This window comes from Maniola jurtina, chromosome 13 (genome assembly GCF_905333055.1).
Source record: "Maniola jurtina chromosome 13, ilManJurt1.1, whole genome shotgun sequence".
NCBI lineage: Eukaryota > Metazoa > Arthropoda > Insecta > Lepidoptera > Nymphalidae > Maniola > Maniola jurtina.
In genome coordinates this window covers 6,082,405-6,109,893 of record NC_060041.1, presented here as the reverse complement: position 1 = coordinate 6,109,893, position 27,489 = coordinate 6,082,405, and the positions used below count along the sequence as shown (strand labels likewise).

The window sequence follows — 27,489 nt, the reverse complement described above, 5'->3', positions numbered from 1 at the left end:
TATTAAACAGGATGTTAACGAGTGTTCTTAATCAATTAGGGAGTTTTATAGTTTTATTTAACATCATTGAGTGTAATGTAATAAACTTCTTTTTTTCATTACGATGTAAGGTTATTTATGCCTGTATGAAAAATTAAATGGATTTCATTTTATTTACATAAAATTCAATTTTTCAAATTATACTACTACTTTTATTAATAGCCAGGTCAAAATTTCCACAGAGCTATTCATAGAATTATTGCAAACCCACAACTATTTTTTGGTTATTTTGACTGGTCTATAGCTATCGATTTAGTGAAAGCTGTTTTATGAAAAATATTGGTGATTTATTCGTAGATTGCCTAGATTTACAGAAAAGATTTTGACAAAATGACACGTCACATACGCTCCAATGCCCGTATCTTTACCTAAACGTGCTATGTACCTATTACTAATTAATTTTAATTCCAAAATAATTAATAGGAGGCTCTGTTACAGTCGAACTATGTAGATACTCATGACATGCCCCATATTATATCTAGGTACATAGGGCAAAATTTTGTATAGCAGTCTACATTATTTTTAGTATACCCAATGAAGTTTGACCTTTATGTTTCTATACCACAGAACGCAATGATGTTATTGTTTTTTTTCGATCATGTCAGAGATTAGGCCTTTTAATTTTTATGCTTCTACATTAGTAGATAAAGGTAGGATAAAATATTTACTGTTGAATAGGCACGGTGTACCTATGTCCTATATGAATATATAAATACTTCAAAATTTTAGTTTCAGTATGTTGTTCAGTTTCAGTATAAATATTATTATCAATAATAATTATTGTTGATGATGAATTGATAATGTTACAAAACTCATAAAACTGTAGATAAATTTGTCTTCAGTTTTTAAAATAATAAGTATTTTAAAAAACTGAAGACAAATTCATAGCAAATAGAAGATGCACATTCGTATCTATAAAATATTATTTATCTCATATACCTACTTAGGTAGGTACATTTTTTGAATAGTCACATTTAATTCAGGTCATTTAACCTTATTTACGTCACGCAGGAAGTGAATGCCCGTTGATCCGTGTAAATATTGTTCAACGTGACAAGTGTTCAGCTTTCAGTATGAACTTTTACTTTATCGGTGGCTATGTAACAACATGACTGTACTTACCTGATTGTAACTTGAACTTGATTCGCAGACTATTGGAATGTCAATCGCCTTCTAAAAGAGTCAAGTGTGAAAGGCGCGTGTCACTAGGCACGACGGTATTACTCTATACTGCACTAATAAATAAAATTGAAACGAATGTCTGTAATTTCGAAATAACTATACCTCATATTAAACTCATATGGTTATTTGTACGGTACCATAACTGAGTCACACGTTTTTAAAAATTTGGTCTGTCTGTCTGTTTGAACAGGCTAATATTCGGAACGACTGAAGATATTTTGATGGGACTTTCACAGACAAGTGAGTATTAACCAAGGAGCAACATATAGGCTACTTTTTAATCGAAAAGAGAAGTGTTTTTCTACCTATATTAATTGGTATTGGAGGTACCTACCAAGTAAAGACTATATAGTTGAACTCAAGGACCCAACTCCTCAACCCTGATGCTGTAAGGAATTGCATTCCTTAATCGCTGTGATCTCACGGGATTTTTAAAGAATAATTCCATTTAAGTAAATGTTTTTGCGAAAGTTACAGAGATACCTTTCATTCCGGAGACGACGGGCTACTATGGATAGGCTGCGTTATGTCCTGAAAAATCAAAGAGTTCCCGCGGGATTTTTAAAAACCTAAATCCACACGGACGAATTCGCGGATATAAGTATTAAATAAAATTAAGAAACAAGTAATTATGTATCGAAACCGCAGGCAAAACTAGTAGTTATGTTATGATTTTTATAGCAGTGTCTATTGGGTATTTATAGATATGTCTATTTAAACAGGCGAACGTTTTTAGTAAGGCTTGGTGTGCATTTACTGAAAATGCTCGGGCTACATATTATAAGGTATTTATGAGCGTTTTGTGTCTATCTGTGGTGACCCTATCCGCCATACCAATAAAGTATTAAAAAAAAAATTATGGTCATGGTCATTATTATCACATATTTTTGTTAACAGTTTCAACAGTTGAACTGATTTTGATGATGCTTTTACAAGTAGATGCCTATTCAAGGAGTGGTTACTTTACTATGTTAAATTCAATTCATTAAAAATTATTCAAAATTTCAATGGATAAAAATTGCTTTATTTAAAATAAAATCCACGTTGATGAAGTCGAGAGCAAAAGTGCGAATCAAAAAATTATAATAATTATACATCACTACCCATATTATAAATTAATGCGAAGGTCCTTCAATCACGTAGCAACGGAGCAACGGATCGACGTGGTTTTTTGCATGCGCATAGTTAAAGACCTAGACAGGGCTACTTTTTATCTCGGGAAGTCAAAGAGGAATTTTAAAAACCTAAATCCACGCGGATGAATTCGGGGGCATCAGCTAGTAACTAAATAATCCTATGTCCTGAGAAGAAATAACGGAAGTCAGACAAAATAAGATTACGAACGATAAGTCTACAGTTTGTGCAGCTCTTTATCTGTGGGTTCCTGTGCCCATACGTAGATGCACAATTACTTACAAGCCTTTTTTCTGAGAGGGAAATTCAATGCGTAATTGAACGTATTTACGAATTAATTACTTCCGACTAGAGCTTGAATTCTCACTAATTTACCTAAATACAGTAAAGTAGTAAAAGAAGTGGCAGTATTGAGTGGTGATAGCATAGTGGTTAGCACGTCGGCTTTCTTTTCGGGAGGTTGGAGGTTCGATCCCGGGCACGCACCTCTAACTTTTCGGAATTATGTGCGTTTTCAGCAATCAAATATTAAAAGTTAAGGGGCATGAGACTTGACAGGGTCCAGTTTAAGAAATTAGCTATAGTATCGACTATAACTCAAAAATTAGACGGTACTAGAGCTAACTTCTTAAACTGGACCCTGTCAAGTAAAGATTTTTATATAAACCTGTGAGGATGATACTACCATTGGCGCAATTAAAACGCTACAAGACTACTTTGTCGTATTACTTTACAATTGCGAAAAACCAATTAAATTTGAATTTCCCGGGCAGACCCGTCGCATCCACCTTAGTATTACAGTAGTTAAAACCATCTTATGGGAGTTATGGGATAAGTACCGCGAGTTCTTAGTTCGGGGCGAACCTATAGTATATTATTACGTATTTAAAGTATATAGAATATAGATATAATGTAACTCTAAAAAATTTAACCTCGAATTATCTAATAAGTAACTTCGTAATAATTATAATTCAGTAAACGCATACCGCCACGAACTATATAATATTTTTTACTAATATTCTTATTTATGGTCCTACAAAATGTCCTTTATCATTCGTTTATGGCATTTATAGAACAAGTTTCTTATCGGCTTCTTCTCGATGGCCTTCCGAAGTCCGAACCGATTTCTAAATGTGCCTTTATTATTGAATTTCATGTTTCTTTATTATTGATTTCAATATTTTTTTTATTAAGCTATTAAAATGTTGAACATTATTTACTTATAAGTAATGTAAGTATGTTTTGTAACATGGGGTTTCTTTTATCAAGCAAAATATACGATAAGTAGGTACTAAACATATTACATTTTATTATTAGGTAGTACCTACTAGGTAGGACAGTATTTTTGCCAAAAGTCGTGCCAAGTGTGGCTTGTCGGCTTGGCCAATTTAAAAGGTAGGTACAAAACTTGAGACAAGGTTTTATTTAATCATTACATTTTTTGAAGCCGATCCTTATTATAGAACTATAAATGAAATAAGTAGGAGGAATAGAGCATTTTCCTACGGGAATGTTATTGAAAGTAAGGACTTTTAGACATGACTCATGGTTAAGTAACCATAATTATTAAATAAGTAATATAAAAAGCGTGTCAATCAAAATGTATTTAATAACCCTAGTATAGAAGTTACATAGGTATTTCTTAGTAATTGCCGTAAAGAAACATTTTATTAAGCATTCTTTGTTAGCACACTATGAAGTTACACGTTGTAACAATGTTACACATAAAATGTAAGTAGGTACTTAATGAATTTTTGTACAAACTAAAAAGGACAATTTATTGCTCTATCTTTGAGTTTCTCAGACAAAACAAATATATTAGAATCCAACCAATCACTGATTAGTCAAAGTGTCTATTTTCGGTCTATTTTAGACCACGATGTAGGCTACTATCCAAGGGGATAAACAATGGTTAGATTCGTAATACCTGTCCGATGGTACTACAAGTAGGCAGATCTCATTTGCATGCTGCTGCGAAAAAAAACAGTGTTGTAAAAGGTATCTAATAGCTGACATGTCGCCCTTGCGGCCGGTCACGTTAATAACTCGACTAGTGGGTAAGTTCTGTAAAAGGTTTACTGCAGGCTTTTTAATTGATATAAATACTATTTATAATTTTGATGGATAAAACGATTTTGAATCTTTTACCTGCAAGTCACGTAGTTACGTAGTTCGACATTAGTCCAATCAACAATCAAGGCATTATCGCGGCTTTGGGGATGCTTTATCGATGCAGAATCCGTGAGATGTGTCGCATTGATTGTACTTGGGTTGTAGATTGCAGAGTTCTTTCTTTGTATTATCAAAATAAAAAGTATTAGTCTAAATGAAATAGTCATAATTTATAATAGTCTAGCGACTTTTGCAACCCTTTGTCGACGCAAAATCCGCGAGAGAGCTGTGTCGTAGATTGCAGGCTACGGATTATTTTCATACATAGGTTTATTAAAAGAAAACTCTCTTAGAAAACTCTTAAACTTCTGATAATCTTAATGAAGTTGCGGCCGTGGCTAGTGACCACCCTACCGGCAAAGTCGTGCCACTAAGCGACTTTAGAAACTGCCATACCCCTTCCACGTTAGCCCGCTTCCATCTTATACTGGCATCATCACTTACCACCAGGTTAGATTGCAGCCACGGGCTAACTTGTATATCTCAATAAAAAAATATATACCTAACCACAATGTTCTAAAAATCAGCTATGCAAATTGTAAACCATAGCTGGGTTTTTACAATAGAATGTATTATTTTGACCATTGAGATTTTGACACCTACCTACTCAATATTTTAAAAATATTTACTCATACCACACACCGTAATCTGTTACCGTAGCACTTTTTTAAAGGTTTTTATTGGATATAACTTTGTTGCAAGTCAAGTGTAAACCTACCCAGCATCTGTATCAGTATCAAAACAATAAGGCAATTGTTGTCATGTAATGAAACCCAAAAGGTGAAATCCGAAGGCAACATTCAACGCAATATTAGCCTTGAAATACTAACCCCCACGTGGTTGACTAATGTGGTACCTACGTACAATCTTGCAAGCAAGTATAATAGTTGAATATCTATTTTTCTTTAATTTATATGTACGACAATAGGTGAGTATTTTAAAGTCTCTACGTAGGTTTTAAATACATATTATAAATGTGGCAAATTCTGGAATTATGTGTAATTTTGCGAGTAGGGAAAGACAAATCTTTATTTTTTACTAGCCGATGCCCGCGACTTCGCCCACGTGGATTTAGGTTTTCGAAATCCCGTGGGAACTCTTTGATTTTCCGGGATAAAAATTAGCCTATATGTGATGGACACTATAATAGTGTAATATCTTTGATAACATAAGGACCATAGCAGACACGATACTTTTAGCATCAGCGATCGGGATTTTTGCGACTGCATCGATGTTGCAACTTGCACGACATTTTGTCGACTTTCTGCATTTGATTGCTGTGTTGAAATTGCGCATTTTAGCGGTAGTTTCGATGATGCATAGCGTTTTGCAGATGCTAAAAGCATCGTGTCTGCCATTGCCCTAAAGCGCAGTAGCACCAACTTTTGACAGCTAGAACTACTTATATACAATACAGTGTGATGATCGCGACAATATCGCGCTTGATACCTTTTTGAGCCATCACAACTTTTAGTGCTCTGCGACCTCTTTCTTTACCATAAGGACATTTTGCTTATTATTTTCAAATTAATCAATACCAGTAGATAGCTACCTAAGATGAGGTTTCAATGATACCAAAATAAATATTTTATACTTACCTTAATTTTGACATTGAGGAAACGCATTTTAAACCACGCCAAAACGACGCGTACGCAGGCAACCTTATGTGATATTATTAAAGGCTGGCTTCTTTTTGTAACATGCCTCGGCTTCCCGCATGTTCTAGTAACGCTTGACCTGCCAGCCTTGTACCACACTGGAGACATAATATTTTAGTATAAACCGATTTGTCTAATAACTGTCTGACTTACTACTTAGTAGGTAATTACTCGTAGCTTTCAAGTTCACCTACAGTTTAGCACTGGTGAATATGGACTAACTAACGTAACGGATTGGTACTGGCTTTTAAAAGTCTTTTCTTTTAGGACCTGTCTAACTATAAAAAAGTAAGTATGATGGAATTTGGATATCGAAAATATAGATACCTACTACCTACTAATATCTATTATGTTATGAAGAGGTGAAATTTGTAAGTTTGGACGTAAGGAGTAATCTCCGAAACTAATGGTCCGATTCTAAAAAACTCGTACACTTTCCATGAGTGCTATTGGTTATAAACCTACCGACATCACGGAGACGAAGCCGCGGGAAAAAGATAGTCAGGGATAATCAATGTTGCCTAATTCATAACTTGAATGGAGAACCTCCACCCTTTTGAAGTAGATTGATGGAAAGAGAATTAATTTTGTAAGTAAATAGAAATAGTCAATTGTTTCTCGTACATATTTGGCAATATGAAATAAGTGATATACTCTAAATAGCCAATTGCAAATAGCTTAATAATGTCATAAAACAGCCACTTATAGATTTAGTTAGGAGATAAAGTGTCGAGTCGTATGTAGAAATGAAATACCTACTACCTAGACTCTAGACGTGCGATTTAGTTGCACTGTCTACTAAATTTATTTGGTTGACCGAGTCAAGGCCTTGCAATATGAGCCGCAAAATTTTTGTGTCAACTTTACGAAATTTAAATTAATCTTAGGGACAAATCCAACGGAATTCCATACCTGCGTCCGCGCGACATTTTACGCTCGATTTTTCCGCACACTGTTTAGTGACTAGACCCTAATGTAAGACATGTTCACTGTTCATACTATGACAATAAAATTTTAGGGGAGCGCTATATCTATGCAGATAAATGCCGAAGAAAAACCTCGTAAAATTTCGCTTTTATCCAGCCTTATAAAACAAAAATTTAATGTTGTAGGTAATACCTTAAATCGAGGTGTCTGCTAGTCACAAAACTTGCGGAAGTCAGCTGTCATTGTCAATTTCTAAAAGATTTAGCAACTTAAACTTGCAGAAAATGACTGGTGCAAGCGATCAAGTGAGTGAGTCTGGCAAGTGTGCTTCTGCAAGTTTCATTATTAGTGGACATTTGGCCAAAAAGAACAAAGCGCTCAAACCCATAAGATGCGGATGTCTTTGATGGACTGAAAACGAGCTTTTACGATTGTGAGCGATTTTTAGAATGCGTAAGCCAAACATTCTGAAAATTAGATCCGGAATTAATTCAACTGTAGGTACTGAATCTACCTACCTAAGAATTATTTTGGTTGAAGTTTTTTTGTTTAATTGCGTGGTAAAAAGTGCAAAGTGCAAAAGTGGAAATGATACAAACTCATTGTATCGTTTCCTCTTCCATTATTTAACTTCTATTAAATACTTAAGAACTACGAAACTACAGTAGCCGGCGATAAATATTGTACATGGACCTTTAGAAAGAGCTTTCGGCTTCGTTGAGCGTTGTCTCAGTTACTCATTCCTATGTGACGTTTTGTCGGTCTCAACGACAGAGACAATGCTCTGCGAAACCTCTATCTCTTTCTAAATGTCGATGTACTATATTTCTTGTCGGCTACTGTACTGAGCGATCTGAATTTGTAAAGTGTCCGATTCCGGACGTTTCAAACCGATTGTATGTCTATAATATTATATGATTCACGCGATGTTACTTTATTACTGTGGAAAGGTCAAAACAATCTATTACATTTGAATTGTTGTACATATTATACACATTTTATTATATTTAGACAATAGTAGTTTTCAAGTGCTCGTGCGTAGAGTCAGCGACAAAGCTAGGTTAGCATAGCACATATTCTCTCTATACTCTTTATCGGTAATCGGGAAATAATATTGATAAAAAATAAGTTAAAAGGGACGGTAAAGTGGCCGAAAAACAAGTAGACCAATCTGATGTCGAGATGGCAATCGGAGTGGGGACGCCCCGCACATCCTCACAATCCCCGCGCTAACCCGGTGCGGGATAGCGTGGGTAAAGTGCGGGTGTGCGGGGCATCCCCCCACCTCATACCCCGATTGCCATCTCGACCTGTCGCGTACTAATAGGTACCTATCTACTACACGCCTTACTCCAAAGCTATAAAAATTCCTTCACACGTTACACGTAGGTACCATTCATATCGTCGAGATTATGCAGGTAGGTGAGAAGCAGAATAGTTGTGACCCAATTTTGGTAACATAACAATTCGCATTTAGATACTATCGCACTGTTCATTACTAATCGTGTTGTCTATCTGAGATTTAATCTGAGAGCAACTACTAGAAATCCAGGTTAAAAGCTTCCTCTTCATGAACATATTGTTTTAGTAATTAAATCGAAACTGATTTTATAACTAAACTAGCCTATGCCCGTGATTTCGTCTGCGTGGACTACACAAATTGCAACCGTTGCGCGTTTAAAAACGTGGTGTATAAAGGCTCTAATAGGTACCACTACCGATACGTAAATATTAGATACACATATACCTAAATTGACCTTCTGAGATGTTATTCTTTTCTTTACAAATGTATTGTTTAATTTATTCACATACCTGCATTAAGGCTGTCATGTTTTTTTACATGAGTAGGTATATAGAGTGCCCCTGACATTTATAATAGTTTCTCTTATATTGTCATTACAAATATTACATAGTTCTCGGTAACAGAACAAAAAAAGACAAAGTGCTTCCTCGTTACTTCCTGCCTAATGCTTCTAGATAGAAATGACTGACTTACCTATATGTAGCTAATCAGCAGTGTAAATGCGAATGCGAATGAGAATATTTTAAAATTTCAAAAAAAGCGCGCGTAAAATGTTTGACAGGTTTGACGTTTCGTGTCGGCCATGTTTAAATTGAACATAGTCGAGCCGGTATTGGTTAATTGACTGAATTTAGTCACAGAAAGTTCATTCTAAAAGTTTTGTTTTGTTTTGAGGTTAGTTTTGTTATTTACCAAATTTAACTGATATTTAAGGGACAAAGTGGCATAAAAACATGAGTAAAACATAGTTGTAACAAGGCTGATTAATATTAGATTTGATCAGATCTCTGGAATTTGTTTTTCATAAATGAGACATTAATTTAGAATGTAGGAGTATGATTTAATAAAAATATCTAAGTGTTATCTATTGTATTATTATTTCATATGCATGCATATAATAATTTCCTTTTTGATTATTAAAAACATTCGCTAAATATTAGCATAATTTTTGCGAATGCGAATGCGAATATTGAAAAATATGCGGATATTCGCGAATGCGAATGCGAATGCGAATATCCGTTACATCACTAATATGTAGTAGGTATACACTTTCCGAGAAAAAAATGGCAGTCAATAAGTGAAAACTTAAAACTATAAAATCATAGTAGATTATACAACATGGAGGTAATGGTCTTACGTCACGGGCGCCGGGATAAATCCCAAGCGTAACGAGGGATTTAAGAATAACTTCCGAAAGCATCCCGCGCAGTTCCGAAAGCTGCTTACTAAATATTGGACTGCGCAGTTCTCGGTCCTGTGCAGTTTGAACTGCGCAGGCAAGACGGAACGTGTGGCCAGAGCATAAGGGTGATTTCCAACAGAGAATTAATTCGATTCGTAGCAGATTTCGATTTAGGTACCTGTTTTAATATTGTTTTGACATTTTCATACAAGACTTGTATGGAAATGTCAAAACAATATTGAATACTACTTTAAATGGTGGTACTAGGGCCCCAGAATGAGAATCCATATTTTGACAAAGATCTGTAAAGTTTTTTCGATGGAGGTGGGAATGTCCGTCTTCAACAGCTATCTTATCACTGGTATAATCAGTAAAAGTCAAAATCTACTACCTGATACGATAATAATCTAAACGAAGATCTGTAAGTACCTATATCAAAGCAATCAATGGAACAATCACGAGTTGATAAAACAAGATCTCCTTTGTTTGGACAAATAGAAATAAATGTAATGTTGATTAAAATTTTGATGAAAATAAAGTTTCTATAATTGTTCAACCTTTCAATACGATCGATAACGAAAATTTTCAGTACGCAGTTTCAAGAACAGATTGTTTCATAAGAAAGTGGGAACAGGATTTCAACGTGGAAAGTGGAAAGCGAGGCCTTTAGAAAGCTGATTTTAAGAGTGTATATCTCCAAAACAACAAAGAATGGCGACCTACAATACACATTCGTTCAAAATCATCATGTCTTATGTAACTTTTTAGTAATAGAGCAATTATCAGGTTATGACCCGTTATAAAAGTTAGGCATGATAATATAAAACAATGTTGAGTGTTTAAAAGTGATTAAAACCGATATTATCTCTGGCAGTCAACCTTGCATGCATTTTTCACATAGTTCAAGTTTCCGCACGGCCACTTTTAAATTGCCTCTCGTAAATTTGCCTCGTAGAGTAAACATATTTCGGTTTATTTGCAATACAAAAAATAATTTATATATCCTTTGGATGGCCAGTAATACAATAATAAATACTAGACGATAAATAAAATAATCATTCATATAATGCTTCTATTCTGTTTATACTAATACCTAATTATAAAGTAGCGGATGACAATAGCAATAGCCTGCCATCATCATCCACGATTTCATCCACGTACCTATGTTTAGGTATTTAAAAACCCTGTACGAACTTTTTAATTTTCCAAAAAAATCTTGTGAAGTAAGAGCAAAAATGTGTACTTTTCAAAGTTCAACCGCTGAACGGATTTTGACGCAGTTTGGCACGGACATACTCGTAGGTAGCTTGTATCCGGAATACGGACCTATGACATTTTATCCACTGAAGTCAAGGAGATCCCAAGGAATTTTTAAAAAACCTTATCTACTAGTGCGAAAACCTTTATCTACATAATATATCAGTTGGTTTTTATATTTCGTTTCGTTATAATTACGTGCACTCCAGAGCCCAGCTCCTCTATCCTAATGTTGTAGTCTAAGTTCTCCCCACCTAAGCACCGAGGACTGCGAATCTAAGGTCAAAACTCTTTGAATGGGAGAATATTATGTAGTTACATAAAATACAATCTCAGAGATGCAAAACTCCTCCTCTTTACTTCTTCTCGCCTCGTTTACTGACTCCACTGAACTGACTTTTCCTGCTTCGTTTACCGTCGCATGTTTCGCTTGAACTTGAGCAAGTAGTATATTTCCTCCACTGACTGCGATCCTCCCCTTTTATAACTGCTGCTACGAATTCTACAATTAAGATTTGAAATATTCCGTTCCAATTTCGAATTGTCCTTCTGAGTTATTCCTCTGTGTTTAAGATCTTTCTGACAGGTGTGTTGTGTTGTCTTGCTCTTACATTAGGGGGTCATCTTTTTTCTTCTTCTATTGTCTAAGTAGAGATCCTGGTGTCGAGTAGCGGAAACCTGTTATCATTAAATTGTCAAATTTCAACATTAAGCTAGGTGCACACGAGTAATTTTCACATTTTTCTCTACGACGTCACACTACTTTATTTATGCGTATCTTCCTACTCAATCTGTCAATTACCTAAGCACATCATTCATTAATTTCATTGTTGAGAATTTTATATGCAAACAAAGATAATGCATCTTTGTACTAATAATAAACTCCTTAAATAAGGAACAAGAATTGCAATCAATTTAAATAATCCGAATGCATATTTACGTCGGATATAAGAAATATCGTTGGAAATCATGAAAAATGACTATACAACGCATGATCCGACGACTCAGTTGCATTGACCATGATCAATAAACTGTGAGAAAAGTAGCTCCATTTAAATTTCCGCAAGATACGTATACCTCTATATTGATTAGCGGTCACATTTAAACTTAGTTATATGTTACAGTCAGAATAACTTTTAAGACATAATACATACATACATAATGTATGTATGTATTATGACATAATACATTCCACATAGGTGGAATACATGCCTCCTCTTTACTTTCTTAAACCAAATTCAGGATTATGGTGTTAAAAAGAGTTGTTTTCTAAATAATAGGATATCGGTTCATTAATGTAGTGATATCAGAATATTTGACCATGAAATAACCCGTGTGTGGTTTCGGGGTTATTTTTTATACCTTATTTTTGTAATTTTGAATAGATAAATTTTTGAAGAAATATTGGTTAGCAGCAGTTAATAGAGCAGGACACTAAGAACAAATATTGTTGGTTGAGTTTTGACTGAAAATTATTATCGGTTAAAATTGATTTTACATCAATCAACACAGTTTCATACTATGTCCTATCTTTAGATTTTTTTTAAAAAGGCTTCGCCAAGAAACTCGCCTCGCCGATGCAAGCTATCTCTGTCAACATCTATTTGGTAATGATAGCTTGCATCCAGAACACGGGCATAGGGTACTTTTGTGCCGGAAAAACAAAGAGCTCCCACGAGATATTATATTTTAAAAAGAATCCACCCAAAGTCGTGGGCTTTTTTATTTAAATAAAAAAAATATATTAGCTATTTTAATCATGACTAATATTCCCCCTTTCTTATCAAACTAAGCGTAAAGCTCGTGATCGTAGTGGGTACGACAATATTGCAATGGGTTGGGTTTGAAGAAACGCCGACCTTCCGGATTTAAATCCGCTCCTATAACCATTGAGCTATTGAGGCTCAATATAAATACAAAAGAAATCAACTTCTCCTTAATATCCATTATTCATTGGTGCACTTAATTTTATAAATATCCAGCCGCAGAATGAAAATAAGCGTGTGTATGGAAAATAAAAATAAATTTAACAGTACCTACTTACTTATTATCTTCGTTGAAATCCTCGAATCCGTAAAATATACCGCTTGGTCATATTATAATGAATTTCCCTTTAAGGCGTATAGTGGACTCAAAATACAAAACTAGCTTGTACCGGCGAATTCACTGTCAAAACCGTATTCTACCCCGTCAGGGGTTGAATTTTTAAAAAATTCTTTCTTAGAGGATGTCTACGTCATAAAAGCTGTCTGCATGCCAAATTTCAGCCCAATCCATCCAGTAGCTTGAACTGTTCGTTGAAGATCAGCCAGTCAGTCAGTCAGTCACCTTTTCTTTTTGTATATTTAAGATAAGACTAGCTTATGCCCGCAAGTTCGTCCGCATGGACCAACCCCCTATTTTACCCCCTTAGGGTTAAGGGTTAAATTTTCAAAAATCCTTTCTCGCGGATGTCTACGTCATGATAGCTATTTGCATTTCAAATTTCAGCCCGATCGTCCAGTAATTTGTGGATGTCGGTCTTTTGTTTGCGATTCGATTCATACGACCTTGACCTACGATCTGTTGGCGCGCGTAGCGCTTGCATCGTGCGTAGTAAACTGATGTAGATCCTCGTAGCTAACCGATCTAGAAAGGTGAAGATAGATAGCAAAGGTAGATAATTAAATCATAACTTTAATACATCTAGATGGCTTGACCTAGTTGCAACGGGACATTATCATCATCACCATCATCAACCCATCGCCGCGCCGGCTCACTACTGAGCACGGTCTCCTAAGAGAACGGTTTGGGCATAGTCTACGCAGAGTGCGTATTGGTAAACTTCACACACCCTTGAGAACACATTGGAAAACTCTCAGCTGTAAGAAGGTTTCCTCTCGATGCTTTCCTTAACCGTTAAAGCCAATGATTTAATTAAATTCTGATAGTGCTGATTAGATAGCTCTAATAGGTATACATACTGAAATTTTTACACAGTTTGAAGTTTACGATGCAGTGAGAAAGATAAAAATACAATTCTTAAAAGAATCTTGTAACTCGTGTACCTATGTATAAATCTATCACACCAATATTATAAAGATGTAAAGTTTTGTAAGTTTGTTTGTAGGGGCTAATCTCTAGAACTACCAAACCGATTTTTCTGTAGAAAGCTACATTATTCCTGAGTGAAATAGGCTGTTTTATTTTATTAAAAAAAAAAAAAAACCTATGAAAATTGTAAGAAGCAATCCGTGCGAAGCCGGGGCAAATTGCTAGTTATAAAATATGGGTACTGACGTGTACAAAGTAGACTAGAAAATGAACTCTGCTAACTTTATCTATATAAAATCATTATTGTTTACTGATATGACAGAACATGCCGCAGGCGCTTGATCTCAACATACGTGTGCCAGTAGGCGTTGTTCATAATTGTTTATATTAATAATTTAATTAAGTATTGCAATGTATTACCGAACGTAAAGCTCCGTAGCAACAAACTTATATTAATGTAGCCTCTCTTTCTAAATAAATTGTACTTTCACTTTATGACTTTATGACAAAATAATATGACTTTTATATTGTTGATGGAAGCTTTTAAATACATGAGCTACAGATTTTTTAAAAATTATACTTAATAATTATAATACGGATTAAATAATAGACATAATCCTGCTTAGTTATTTATTATTAGATGATGCTCGCGGCTTCACCCGCATGGATTTAGGTTTATAAAAATCTCGTGGGAACTCTGTGATTTTCCGGGATAAAAAGTCGCCTAGTCCGTCCCGAAAATGCAAGTTATCTTTAATACTTAGGTCAAAATAAGAGAGACAGACAGACACCCTTCCGAATTTAGGAGGTATGGATATATGGATTAAATTCCGTGTAACAATTTATTGTATTTAATTTTGAAATGTGGCTTACTTTTTTGAAATCTAATAAAAAGAGTTGAAAGTAAGTTTATCTGTAGTAAGTGATGATGTAGTTTTTAGATGGAAGCAGGCTAACTTCAAAGAACTAGGAAAGGCAGTTGAATCGAACTCGTACCTACCCTTATCGTTTTCAACGCGGTATCGTACCTTTTTTGGCCGTCTTTTCCAGTAGAACTATCACGCATGATCTTCCTACCCGAAATAGCGACAATTTAGAAATTTTGATATGCTTACTTATAGATACTTAATAGCAAAAAACTCAGCTGGATAACTTATTAGTTAATACTCAGCTGAATTCAAGTAGCTCAAGGCCGTACGTATTAGGTTAGTAATGTGATCGCCGCGGGCGGTCAAGCGTTCAGGCGACCTGGGTCAACGCTAAGTTTCAAATTCGTTTCTATACGATTCTATATTTATATTCACATGTAACTAAGCGACTAGCACTTAGTGATTGAATTTTTTGTTAAAAAAATTGATTTCGCCCACGACTCAATTCGCGTGGATAAAGGTTTTTAAAAATCCCGTGTGAAGTCTCGCTTGTCCTGGAATAAAAATAGTCTAGACTCTAGATCCTGCGCAAGTCCCGTCAAAATCGGTTCAACCATTTTGAAGAAACGGACACAAGAAAATGAAAAATGGGTACCTACCTACGGGCTTAGGTTACCATTGTTAATTATGTACTTTCTAATTACTAAATACTTACTAAGTACTTACTAATATCTTGATTAAATGCAGTTATTTCATACAACAACACACAGGTTAACAGACACATTATTATTTTTTATTCTGATAGAAGTTGAGAAATGTCTAATTAACGTATGCTAATAAAAAGGCGGTATTATAACACAATTCCATTTATTGTTAACGTGAATTACATCTATTGAAATACTAAAACTACAGGTAAAGTTAGGTAGATACGTTTAGAAATAGGTAGGTATTATTTGATGATTTTATTTATCAAGTCATAAGCTTTACAATTTAGATGCGTGAACTATAAAGTGTATAGGTAGGCCTGATCTCACAATATAAGATCGACCTTCACCTAGTTAAATTATTACCTATGCTTTCCGGCTTCCAAGTTTCTGGTCACTTATACTAATTTTACTTACGTATCCATTTCTTTAAACAGCAATAAATATCAAAAGCTCTAAAAAACTTTCCGCCAACAAAGACAAAGTAATATTTTTTTGTACATTACAGACTTAATTACAAATCATTGCTGATATTCTTTATAGCTATTTGTAAGTACAAGGATTAACATTAAGTAATATACTTTACCACTAAAGGGAAAACGAATGCATATTAATATTACTTATTATGTCCACATTGTTGTTCATAAAACAATATAGATACATACTTACATGCATTTTAAGAAAAATGCCACCGGCTCCAAACAAAACTAACTAGATTAACTCTTTTACATACATCGACAGAATATAATATGTTCGGTAATAAATTACTTAAATTCTTTTTTAATTTTTAGTGTTTGTGGTTATTGAAGTTGGTTTTATTTTTATTTGAAAATTTTACTGAATAATGTAACATTTCGCACGCTTTAATTTTTTTTAAACTCCTTTGTAGAACCTCAATTCTAATTTATTACATCTGTGACGACTAATTAAGATTTTTCTCTCGGTAAATACAAACCACTAAGAGACGAAATATCAATATTTATATCCCTACATACCTTGCTACTTTTACCTTAACTTATTAATTAACGAGTAACATAAAACAAAATGTAATCAACAAAAATTTTATCATTCATCTGCATTCTTAAAGTTGTCCTACTTGTGCTATCATAAAATGCATCACTTGAAATAAACCTCTGAACAGATAGAAATACTTAACTTACACGTTAACTTTTAAACGATAAACCAAAACGATATGACTTATGGCATTATCATTATCACCACAGATCAACTTGAGTCGGCCGCTGTTATCGAGTCACTGAATTGAACTTAGAAACAAGAAAGTCTGTAATATGATCATTCGACGAAACCTCACACAAAATTGAGCCAAATCTCTGCCATTGAAATTTGTATCTATGATTCGCTATTATCAATGGCATGTCCCAATACTTTCACGTGCAAACTATGGCCACCCCCTCTGCGCAAGCGTTGAAGTGGTCGAAGTATATAAGCACGCTCCCGCCCTCATTTTATTCAGACGCAAGTTGCACTTCAATATAGCGATTCCTGGAAGACACTAGTCTTTCAGCAGCGCTATAAATAAACAAAAACTTAATTTTATATTTTTATAACTTTTCTTTCTTTCACTTCTGTGCTTTACTTCTTTTTCAAAATGAGATCAATGGTAAGTACTTTTACGCGACTTTCTTCTTAATTGCTCTATTTCCCATTTCTTATTTAAAAGTAAATCAAAATTTATAAAATATTGCTTTGTTTTTGATTAATGACTATCAAATAGTTTGTTATAGATCAGTTATGCAATTAATGTTCTATTGAATACAAATGATAAAGTGTGTGCCGGTGTTGGTTTAGGTTGAAGGCGTATAACTCAATTTATTGATATATCTTTTACCAGGCACGTTGTACTTTGTTTTCAAACACAGTTGCTCAATACCTGCAGGATATTTGACCTCCAACTAGCTTGTAACAAGTTTCTAGCCTAATTTTATGTCAGAGCAAGCTGTTTCTTACACAACTATTGAAGGCAATAATTTAACAACTAGGTAATAGAATATTGTTAACAGCGTCAAAGTAACTGGTGATAATTACAGAAACTTATTTATTCAAATATCGTACACTTTTGTAAAATTCCAAACAAGAGTAGATTAATATCATTATTTTAATAAAATCATTGATGAGGATGACATAAAACGACCACAACCATGAGAAGATAAAAAAGTTGGGTCCAACAAAAGGGTGCGCAAACTTATTATCACATCCGAAACTTTATTCTCATTTTCAGCAGTGATTAATTTATTTATTTTTAAGTATTCATTACTTACCTAAATATTAAGTAACATCGTAACTGAATTAATGTGATGTCAATAACAAAAAAATAGCAGCAATAATTGACATTACAAAACTTAACAATATAATACATAGTTATTACAAACTCTTTTAGTCATAATTAAATAATGTAACATTTATAGCAGAATAGAAAACTAAAAAGATATCGAGCCATAGCCCTGTATCCATGCTGCACGCGACTGGTGGGTCATTGTCACTGATTTTAATTTACTTCGCGCTCCACTTGGAATTGTTTCCTCATATGCATATATAGTACTCTTGCGATTAGACAAACTTTCATATAATTGCTAAAAATGTCTTTTACATAAGCTGTTTTTACAACAAAGTTAATTGCCTGCGTGTTGTCACTCTATTTCTGGCCTTTTATGTGTGATTTGCTTCAACGTTCTACAAAAAAATAGCGTTAAATTGGATTTATTTAATAAAGTTCGTTGATCTCAGAATTTAAAAAATCTGATTCCAACAAAATGCAGACAGTTAATATCTGATTATTCTTTTTTACATCAAAACTTTACATTTCAATCGTGGTTTTAGTGGGCATTTAAAAAAAGTTGAGCCTAGCCATTTTTTTTCAGAAAGTGTAAATAGATTGATTATACGGAAGGTTTTCCCAGAGCCTTCCTTCCCACTATATTCCAAGAAAACTCCCATAATAAATATAATTATAATGGAAGGGATCACGATGCTCTAGATACAAAAATTAACTGCGCTACGCGATGTAAACCGCACAATTAAATACCTATAATATACAAACATTTGAAACTAAGCATGACCAAATAATAATTTCAAATTCTTTTTATTCCAAGGCTTTAGCGTACCGAATCAGAGCACAAATAGATCGCTACCCTACGCGTTTCAATGACATTGAAAGTTTAATTGTTGATGCAATATCTTTTAAAACTAGGTAACTTTATCTTTGTTAGTAGCTAAATATCAAATGAATAAAAGAACAAAATATTCGACGTTACATATTTCAATGGCATTGAAAGTTACTGATGATAATCATAATATAAGGCAATAAAATACACATTCTGTGAAAATTTCAACTCTCTACCTATCACGGTTCACGAGATACAGCCCTAACAGACAGACGGACAGACGGACGGACGGCCGGACAGCGGAGGCATAGTAATAGCTATGCTAATAGAGTCCCGTTGGCACCCTCCTGGACGGAACTTACGTACTAACCTATACATGAAGACATTTTTGCTTTCTTTACGTTAGATAACAATTCCTTACACTTTTCTTATTTCTTCAAATATTTGTTTACCTACAGTATTTAGCTATTTTCACCCTAAGCTTGGAGCTGCCGAGTCAGCACACAAATCGATCTGTACGCTATTATGCCGTTCGATGACGGTTTTTTACGTTTATTTGTTCCATTGATTTTGATACGCAACGAGACGAAACCAAGGCAAGAGATGATCTGACATGTGAGACCACTTGTGTTCCCCGCATTCCTCTACACTTCGGAAACGTGACTTTGAGAAAGTAAGAACTTCTCGGTATTGAAGAACAATGTTCTTGGAACGAATTCCTGCGAAACGTCCGTTTTCGAAGAACCGAGTTCTAGTGATCCAAGGAATAAAACAAAACACGTGGCTGATCACCCATGAGATCGCGAGACCAATTGAGGGCTGCAGTGGATGTTCCCTTACGCGGCCAAGAGAAAGGCATCTTGTGAAGCAGGAGTGGAGACGTCCTAATATATCTAGTCAAGCGTGCCAAAACAATCAAGTGGTTGACTGAGAAGAAGATACTTAGATGTACTTTGGAGGTTCGGAGGAGAATAGGGTGCCTGTCGGTCCCAGCTACTTGTTCGTAACGTCTTATTGTAAATCGTTAAATTTAAACCTAAGAGTCAAAAAGTTTTCGTAGTTGAGTCGCATGCGGGTACGTAAGGAAGCTCTCCGCATACCTAATTATTTCAAGATAACCATTATGTATGTGATTAATGGCTAGCGGTCAAGAACCTCGTATGTGTGGTTTATATTATATGCATGACCATTCAAGTCTTACGCGAGTGATAAATTGAGGATATTGAATAAAAAATCTTTTTATTTCTATTTCTTGTGCAGGTACGTAGGTAGGATACGTTATAAAGAATAGCATAATATTCTATACGTTATAAGTCTGCGCAAAATTTCATTTTTAGGGGTCCGTACCCGTAAAAGGAAAAAGGAACCCTTATAAGATTTATTTATTTATTTATTTTATTTTACATCTAATTGAACGGCAGTGCCACTTACACGAACTAGATGATTATTATACAAATACAAAAAGAGAAAAAAAAATAAAAGGTAAAGCTAGAACAAAATATGTTACAATAAAAGATCACTTCATTGTCAGTCTGTCTGTCTGCCTGTCAGTCTACACGTCTGTCGTCTGTCAGGAAACCTATAGGGTACTTGCCGTTGACCTAGAATCATTAAATTTGGCAGGTAGGTCTTATAGCACAAGTAAAGGAAAATTCCGAAAACCGTGAAATATGTGGTTACATCACAACAAAAAAAAACAGCCAAGCGCGAGTCCGACTCGCGCACCGAGGGTTGCGTACTCGGGTATTTTTTTCGACATTTTGCACGATAAATTAAAAACTATTATGCATAAAAATAAATAAAAAATTATTTAAGTTTTAGAATGTACAGGTAAAGCCCTTTCATAATATTATGATACCCCACTTGCTATAGCTATCTTATCACCGCCATTGTTCGGGATAAATCACAAACTATCTAATCAAAAAAATGTGATTCTTATTTTCACGCGTACATTTTAAAGCGAATCTCTATCATTTTCTCAACTTGCACTTTATACAAAATTGTGTATTTGAACATCTACTTAGTAAATAAATCTGTTTATACTATATTAACTTAAACTCTTCAACAATAAACCCAGTACACCTTGTATTATTGGCATTCAATTAAATAACAGGGTTATATCTTGATGTCAGCGAAAGAAAAAACCTGAGTGCAAGCTCAAAGCCTACGTAAACCTCCCAAATATAGTAAGGTAAACGCAACTGCTATCACCCGGTAACCGTCCTGCTCATGCTCCATTTAAGCCTACAATGTCAACTGGTGTTACGGTCACAGTCGCTTAGGGTTGCCAACCGTACTATAATTATTTTGAGTATTGTACTCTATTTTGGCTCTGCTTACTATGTACTTTTGAAGAAACGTGTAGTAACCAAAAATATTTCAGTTAAATGGACGATAATTTTTGACAAACATATCTCTCATTTTGTAAAAGAACGTGTGTTAGTTTTCTAACAAAGTTTGCCTCAAAGAAAGTAAAACAAAATGTTGCAATCTTTAGACGTCGAATCCTCATAGAAAGTGATAAAGAAGGAAAAAATTGAAATGAAATTGAACTAATATTTTTATTAAACAAAAATTAACTACATACTCATTATACTACTTTCATAGACTGTGAAAAACGGTATCTTAGGGGTGAGTGCTTTAGAAAATAATATAAGTATAGTAAGAGTAAACAAACATATAATACTTTTACTTTTTCTATAAAATACCTACTATATTTTTTAAAGCTTATTCTGAAAAATGTTTCGATAGTTAACCGAAAAAAATGTTGGCAACCCTACAGTTTCTACTTATTTCCACTTACATTTTAACTTGAAGCAATAAGATTGAGATTTTACACCAGATTTATTAGCGTTCAGACATCGTGCATCAAATTAAACCTACTTGCTATAAGTATATTCGATTCATTATATCGTGGCAAGCGTGTCGAATATACTTATTATAAACCGACTATAGAACTACTTTGTTTGTCTGTCCAACTTTGAATTCAGTTGTCTTTACCAAAATCACCTTTTAATCTTCATGGTAACGCGTTTTCTGGCCCATCCATCACGCTGGTCACCTCACAGGTAAAGTGACCTGCATGATAGATGGATAGGTCGAAAACTTGCTATTTATAGATTTCATCTATACTTATAATAAAACTGTAACTGGACGATTTCTGTACATTTAGTGTAGGTATTTTGAAAATTTTAATCGGAGAAAACGTTATTATCGATATAGATCGAACGAATCGATCGATCGATCAAATAGAGGGACGGTATTCCGAAGTGGTAGATTTTTTTGACGATTCAAAAGCACTTGTAAAAGTTTAATTGAATAAAAACATTTTGAATTTGAATTTGAATTAGATCGAAAAACTGTTTTTCTGCACTGTCTATCTGCACGCGAAAACTACAGAAAGGTTTTAAATGTTTGATACAGTGGTAGGTGATACTTCAGGTTAACATATAGGGTAGTTTTTATCCTGAAAAAATTAGGGATTCTTCGGAAATGGGATCAAAATTTTTGTCGATTTTGTTCCATAACCTTAAAGAACCGGTTTTCACAACTCAATTTTCTTTACAAAGGTTGTTCTCTCAAAGGTTGTGTTGTTGTTTGGGAGTTTTACAGAACGGCTAGGTAGTTTGAAATAACTAATATTTTATACATTGCCTGAATGTTTTAGGTATTCTATGGAATGCTGAGGTATTCCATACAGTACCAGAGTATACAGATTGCCGGTAACAGATAAATCATCCCAAGTGGCAATGACTATAGTTTTTTTTTTTAAATTCCTTATGTCGACCGTATGGCGTAAATTTTCGAATGTCATTTTGTTAACTTTTAAGCTTTTAAGCTCATTTTTGTCAGGGCAGTCGTGTTTTAATTTTTTTAATTAAGTACGACTTGTTTTATCTCAGAACCCTTCAATTATATATCGGAGACACGCCTACCGGATAGCGTCCACGCTTGTCGCTTGCCTCGCCACTCACTGACTTTTTGTCTGCATTCCATCGCACGCTGATTTAGAAGGGCATGCCCACGCCAACTTGCAATATCTATAGTTTGATTATATCTTATTATGAACGCCCACCTCTAGATCTTAGAGTTCAGATCTGATTCTTTGACAAAGGATCAGATCCGAACATTACACCCTAACATTCGTTTAAATATGAAAACAGGTTTTCACGACGCGATCGTCAAAACTCAAAATTGTAATGAACGCTTTTTACGCGACTGCGGCAAAGTCGTAAGGGGGAGTTATGTGTTTGACCTGCAGGTATGCGAATGTCCGTTCCCATGTCCGTTCGTAACCACTCAATGACTCAACTGATTTTGATAAATGATACGTTATTAGATTCGTCTTGATGATGGCGCGAGTCACACATACCCATACATAAAATTCAAAAAAAATCATAATAGCGAACTTTACGCGCTTTAATGTGCGGGCTGAAAAAGATGGAGTCAGTCAGTTCATTCACAACAGTCAAATTCAAAGCTACTTAAAATTATTTCAGTTTAAGTAATGTTGCGTGTAATTTAAATAACTGTGTAGGCTGCAAAAATAAAGCTGGGCAAATAAAAAGGAATACAAATGTCAAATTGATATGTGAAAGAAACCAGTCACTATGTGACTGTGGGCTGGTCCGGAAGACTGGCTTCCTGCTTTGTGACCTTGGGGCAGGCTTCAAACCTTGGCGCCATTCACTCGGTGCTGCCTTACTTTTATATGTTATAAATTATATTAACGAGAGTATTGGTTGACGCTTTGTTTTTGTAGAAAATTAATCTAGGTAGGTATCTCTACAATACCAATTTATAGCCTAATTAATTTGATCTATTTTAAATTTTCCGCTTCTGTTAATTAATAGTGCCTATTCAGGAACTAGATCAATACATATAGGTACAATCAAAACTAATTGACATAGAAAGCTTTGGTCGGACAAAGCACATAAGCTCGGAACGTCCGCGTCATAATATACCTACCTAATAATCGCAGCAAAACTAACTCGCCTTGACGTTTGATTCCTTAATGACGCAACACTTTGTATGCATTGGCCCTTATCAAAAAATTTACACAAAGCTCTCTTTTGGCCTTCTTAAATTTAAATTTAATTATTAAATAAATTACTATCCTTATCTTTTGATAATCTTCACTTCTTCTTCTTATGACGTCAATGCTACCAAAGCTGTAGGTACCTATGTCTACTTAGTAGACTTTTAACTATAATTCATAGATATAATAAATATACATTTTCATTTCTTCCCGTTCAGTAATCAGATAGGTACCTATCTAACAGGTTTGATTCCGGCAAAAAAAATTGTGTGTGCCATTCATTGAAAGATTGTGTAAAATGTTCTATTTTCTCCAAACAAGTCAAAGGTTTACAACCCAAGGCCACGTTCATTGCAAGAACATTAGAATATTTTATCTTTTAAATACCATAAACACATGCTCGTACCTATAATGCATATAATAACAAACTAAGGATTTTCTGGATAATTTTCATTTCGAAATCCTTCATGATATTTATTTATTTACATTAGATGACGCCCGCGACTTATTAATAAATGACATGAATAAGTTATGTTTTTGAAAATCCCGTGGATACTACTTATTTGATTTTCTGGGATCAAAACTACCTCGGAATACAAGCTACGAGTATCTCTGTATCATAATATTTCATTCCGTTCAAAATTGGTTAAGCAGATGGGCCGTGAACAGCTAGCAGACAAACAGACTGATAGACATACTTTCGCGTTTATAATATTAGTATGGATGTAGGTAAACTCAAGTAGGTAAGGTAGGTTTGGTAAGTGGTAGGTGGTAGTTTTTAGTTAGAGATAATAATAATAAATAAATAGCAGCTGAGACCGATATTTCGTTAGCTTAGACAAGACTTTAAAACCATGTTAGTATTATCAATTTATTTTTACAACTGTAATAATACCATTATAACTACTATTTGCTTATTACAATTCATAATAGAAGGCAATATCTTGCAATTAAGTTTCAAGATATTTCTGAATATTTTTGTAAAGCTAATGATGTCCGACATGTTAGCCGATAGGTATGATGTCTTAATTCATAATTAGATTATATCGTTCGGCCAGGTGATCGAACACGACCGCAAACTCGAACCCTGACATCATTACGTGATTCTGAACTTAGACCGCCGCAAATTCCATAATAAACATGTTATCAAAATAATAATTTCATCCACATTACACGCTTCAATCATTGCACTAATTTGTAAAAATGATAATATGATTTCGAATATAAAATATCGGTTTATTATATCAATATAATTTGATAAAATACAATATCCACTTTATTCAGTAAACTTTAGGAACTTCTACAAGCTTTAAGATCTAAAGAATCTAAAGTGCCTACCTATTTATGTAGAGATGAATACATGGGTTACATTATAGAATTATTATTTATTAAGTATATTGTTCTTTAACTGAGACACTTACAGCTTATCAATATGATAGAGACAAGCGCTTCTAAAGCAGTTAGTAAAAATGAATTACAACAAACACTCTTTATGAGATAAGCACCTACCTTATCAAGTTCTTATTAGATAATGATGAACTTCCTCTTCTCATAACCTGTTTTCAAGTTATGCGCTATACAATCTCATACATTCCCCAAGGGCTCGCATTCAATATTCATAAAAACTGATCACAAAATATAAAGGAAGGTATGTATTTATGTAGTAAATACCTCAGCAATGTTGTACGATTGCTGTAAGCAGCTTAATAAAACTGGCAATGACATTGTAAAACTGGTATCCAATTAAATTCAATTATTTTATGATCAATATTATTAAATGCAAGAAATGTGCAAATAATAAACGTTACACCAACTGAATTAAAACCTTAACATTTTCAGGGTTCCACATGAATAATTTTTTAAATAATTTCACGTACTACTACTGTATTACTTTAATTGAATTATTCGCTAATGGACTTGCCTTTATCGAACGGATCTTGTACAGCTTGACCTCCAAACTTTAATTTTTTAATAAATAGAATAATATTTAATAGTTTAAAATCAAACCTAAGTAGTAAACTAAGTAAGTAGGTACTTTGGGCACATTATTCACCTACTTATTGTATTTAGTTACTTTGATGTTGACTAACAAAGATTCTTAGGAAACTTCTTCAGCCTTAGTTTATTCACCTCAAGTTTTTTTTATTTCACACCGGCACTGGTCATTCCTACTTGAACGATATTAATATATTACGCATCAAAGTTTTCCAAGGTGCAATTTTTCAAAACCTTAAAATTTAATAAGTCACTATTTAATATGGTTCTCATTTCATTCGCAGATCGTAGCTTGTTTAGCGCTGGCGTGCGGAGCACATGCCGGATGGGTCGGCCCCCCCGCCAACATCGCTCTATCTCAAGATGGACGCAACATCCTGGACACACCCGAAGTAGCCCAAGCGCGGGCCGCCCAACTCGCCGCTCTCCAGAAAGCCTCATTAAACAACCCTAACCCAAACGACGATGGTTCATACAACCCCGCCTGGAACAACGAGGAATACTGGCAACGCGCTGACAAGAGCAGCAATTGGAACGGTGCCCCCGCTAACCAGTGGAACGCTGGAAACCAATGGAACGGCGCTCCCGCCGCTCAAGCATGGAACGGCGCTCCCGCCGCCCCAGCGTGGAACGCTGCCGGCCACGCTCCCGCTCCCGTCGCCGAGACCCCTGAAGTAGCGCAAGCCCGCGCCGCCCACCTCGCCGCCCTCAACTCCGCCAACAGCGCTCCCGCCCACAACCAGTGGAACGCCGGAAACAACGGCCAATGGAACGCCGCCAACGACAACGGTCAGTGGAACTCCGGAAACGACAACGGTCAATGGAACGCCGCTAACGACAACGGTCAATGGAACGCCGCCAACGACAACGGTCAATGGAACGCCGGAAACGACGATGGCCAATGGCGCTCGGGAAACGAAGGCCAATGGAACGGTAACCACCAAAACCAACAATGGAACGGTAATAATCAGCAAAACCAGTGGAACGGTGCTCCTTCTTGGCAAGGACCCCCTGCCCAGATCAGACTCGCTCACAACGGCGCCGGTATCCTAGACACCCCCGAGGTCGCCGCCGCGCGCGCCGCTCACCTGGCCGCTCACGCGAAGATCGGCGCGCCCGCGCACCCTCAGCAGCACTGGTGAACACTTCCCCCTCTCTCTCCGGGTATGCTGGACTGCTCTCGCGTGTCACTCGCGCTCCCGATGAACGCGTGCAGGTGACACCCCAGGGATACGTCGAGAAGCCCTCTTCTCCTTCGATCTCCTCTTCGTTTAGTTTCTCAAAGTGCTAGTGCGTCAGACTCTTACTTTCCTGTAGCTTTTTGTTACTTTTCTAAGAAATTTCTATCTATTTTATACGAACTTTTGTACATAATAAATATTAATTATATGTATGCGTCAACGAATTATATTAAACGATAAAGAAACATAAATCATAGTTTTACTGTGTCTAAAGGTCGATATCTTCTTTGTTTATCTACTTAGTATAAACTTATAAATAAGTATATTGGGTTTTACGGCTAAGCACGTCAGATGCTCCTGATAGCAAATATTATCGAAATCAGATGTTACGACAATACAATATTATTTGTACTTATTTGTACGTCTTCTATTAATTTTTTAGTATGCACTTAGGTACTCTTGGAATAATGTGC

General features: G+C 35.1%; 1 protein-coding gene and 1 long non-coding RNA gene across 2 annotated transcripts in view; both read left to right on the top strand.

Annotated features, from left to right (window-relative positions):
* LOC123871404 overlaps positions 1-27,489 on the top strand; it is a 383,067-nt gene that overhangs the window by 128,753 nt on the left and 226,825 nt on the right. The gene's annotated exons all lie outside the window — the stretch shown is intronic.
* On the top strand, positions 17,156-27,267 carry LOC123871382 (pupal cuticle protein-like). Its single transcript, XM_045915167.1, has 2 exons — positions 17,156-17,301; positions 26,120-27,267. Exons 1-2 carry the CDS (start codon positions 17,290-17,292, stop codon positions 26,975-26,977), a joined length of 870 nt encoding a protein of 289 aa, XP_045771123.1. The 5' UTR covers positions 17,156-17,289; the 3' UTR covers positions 26,978-27,267.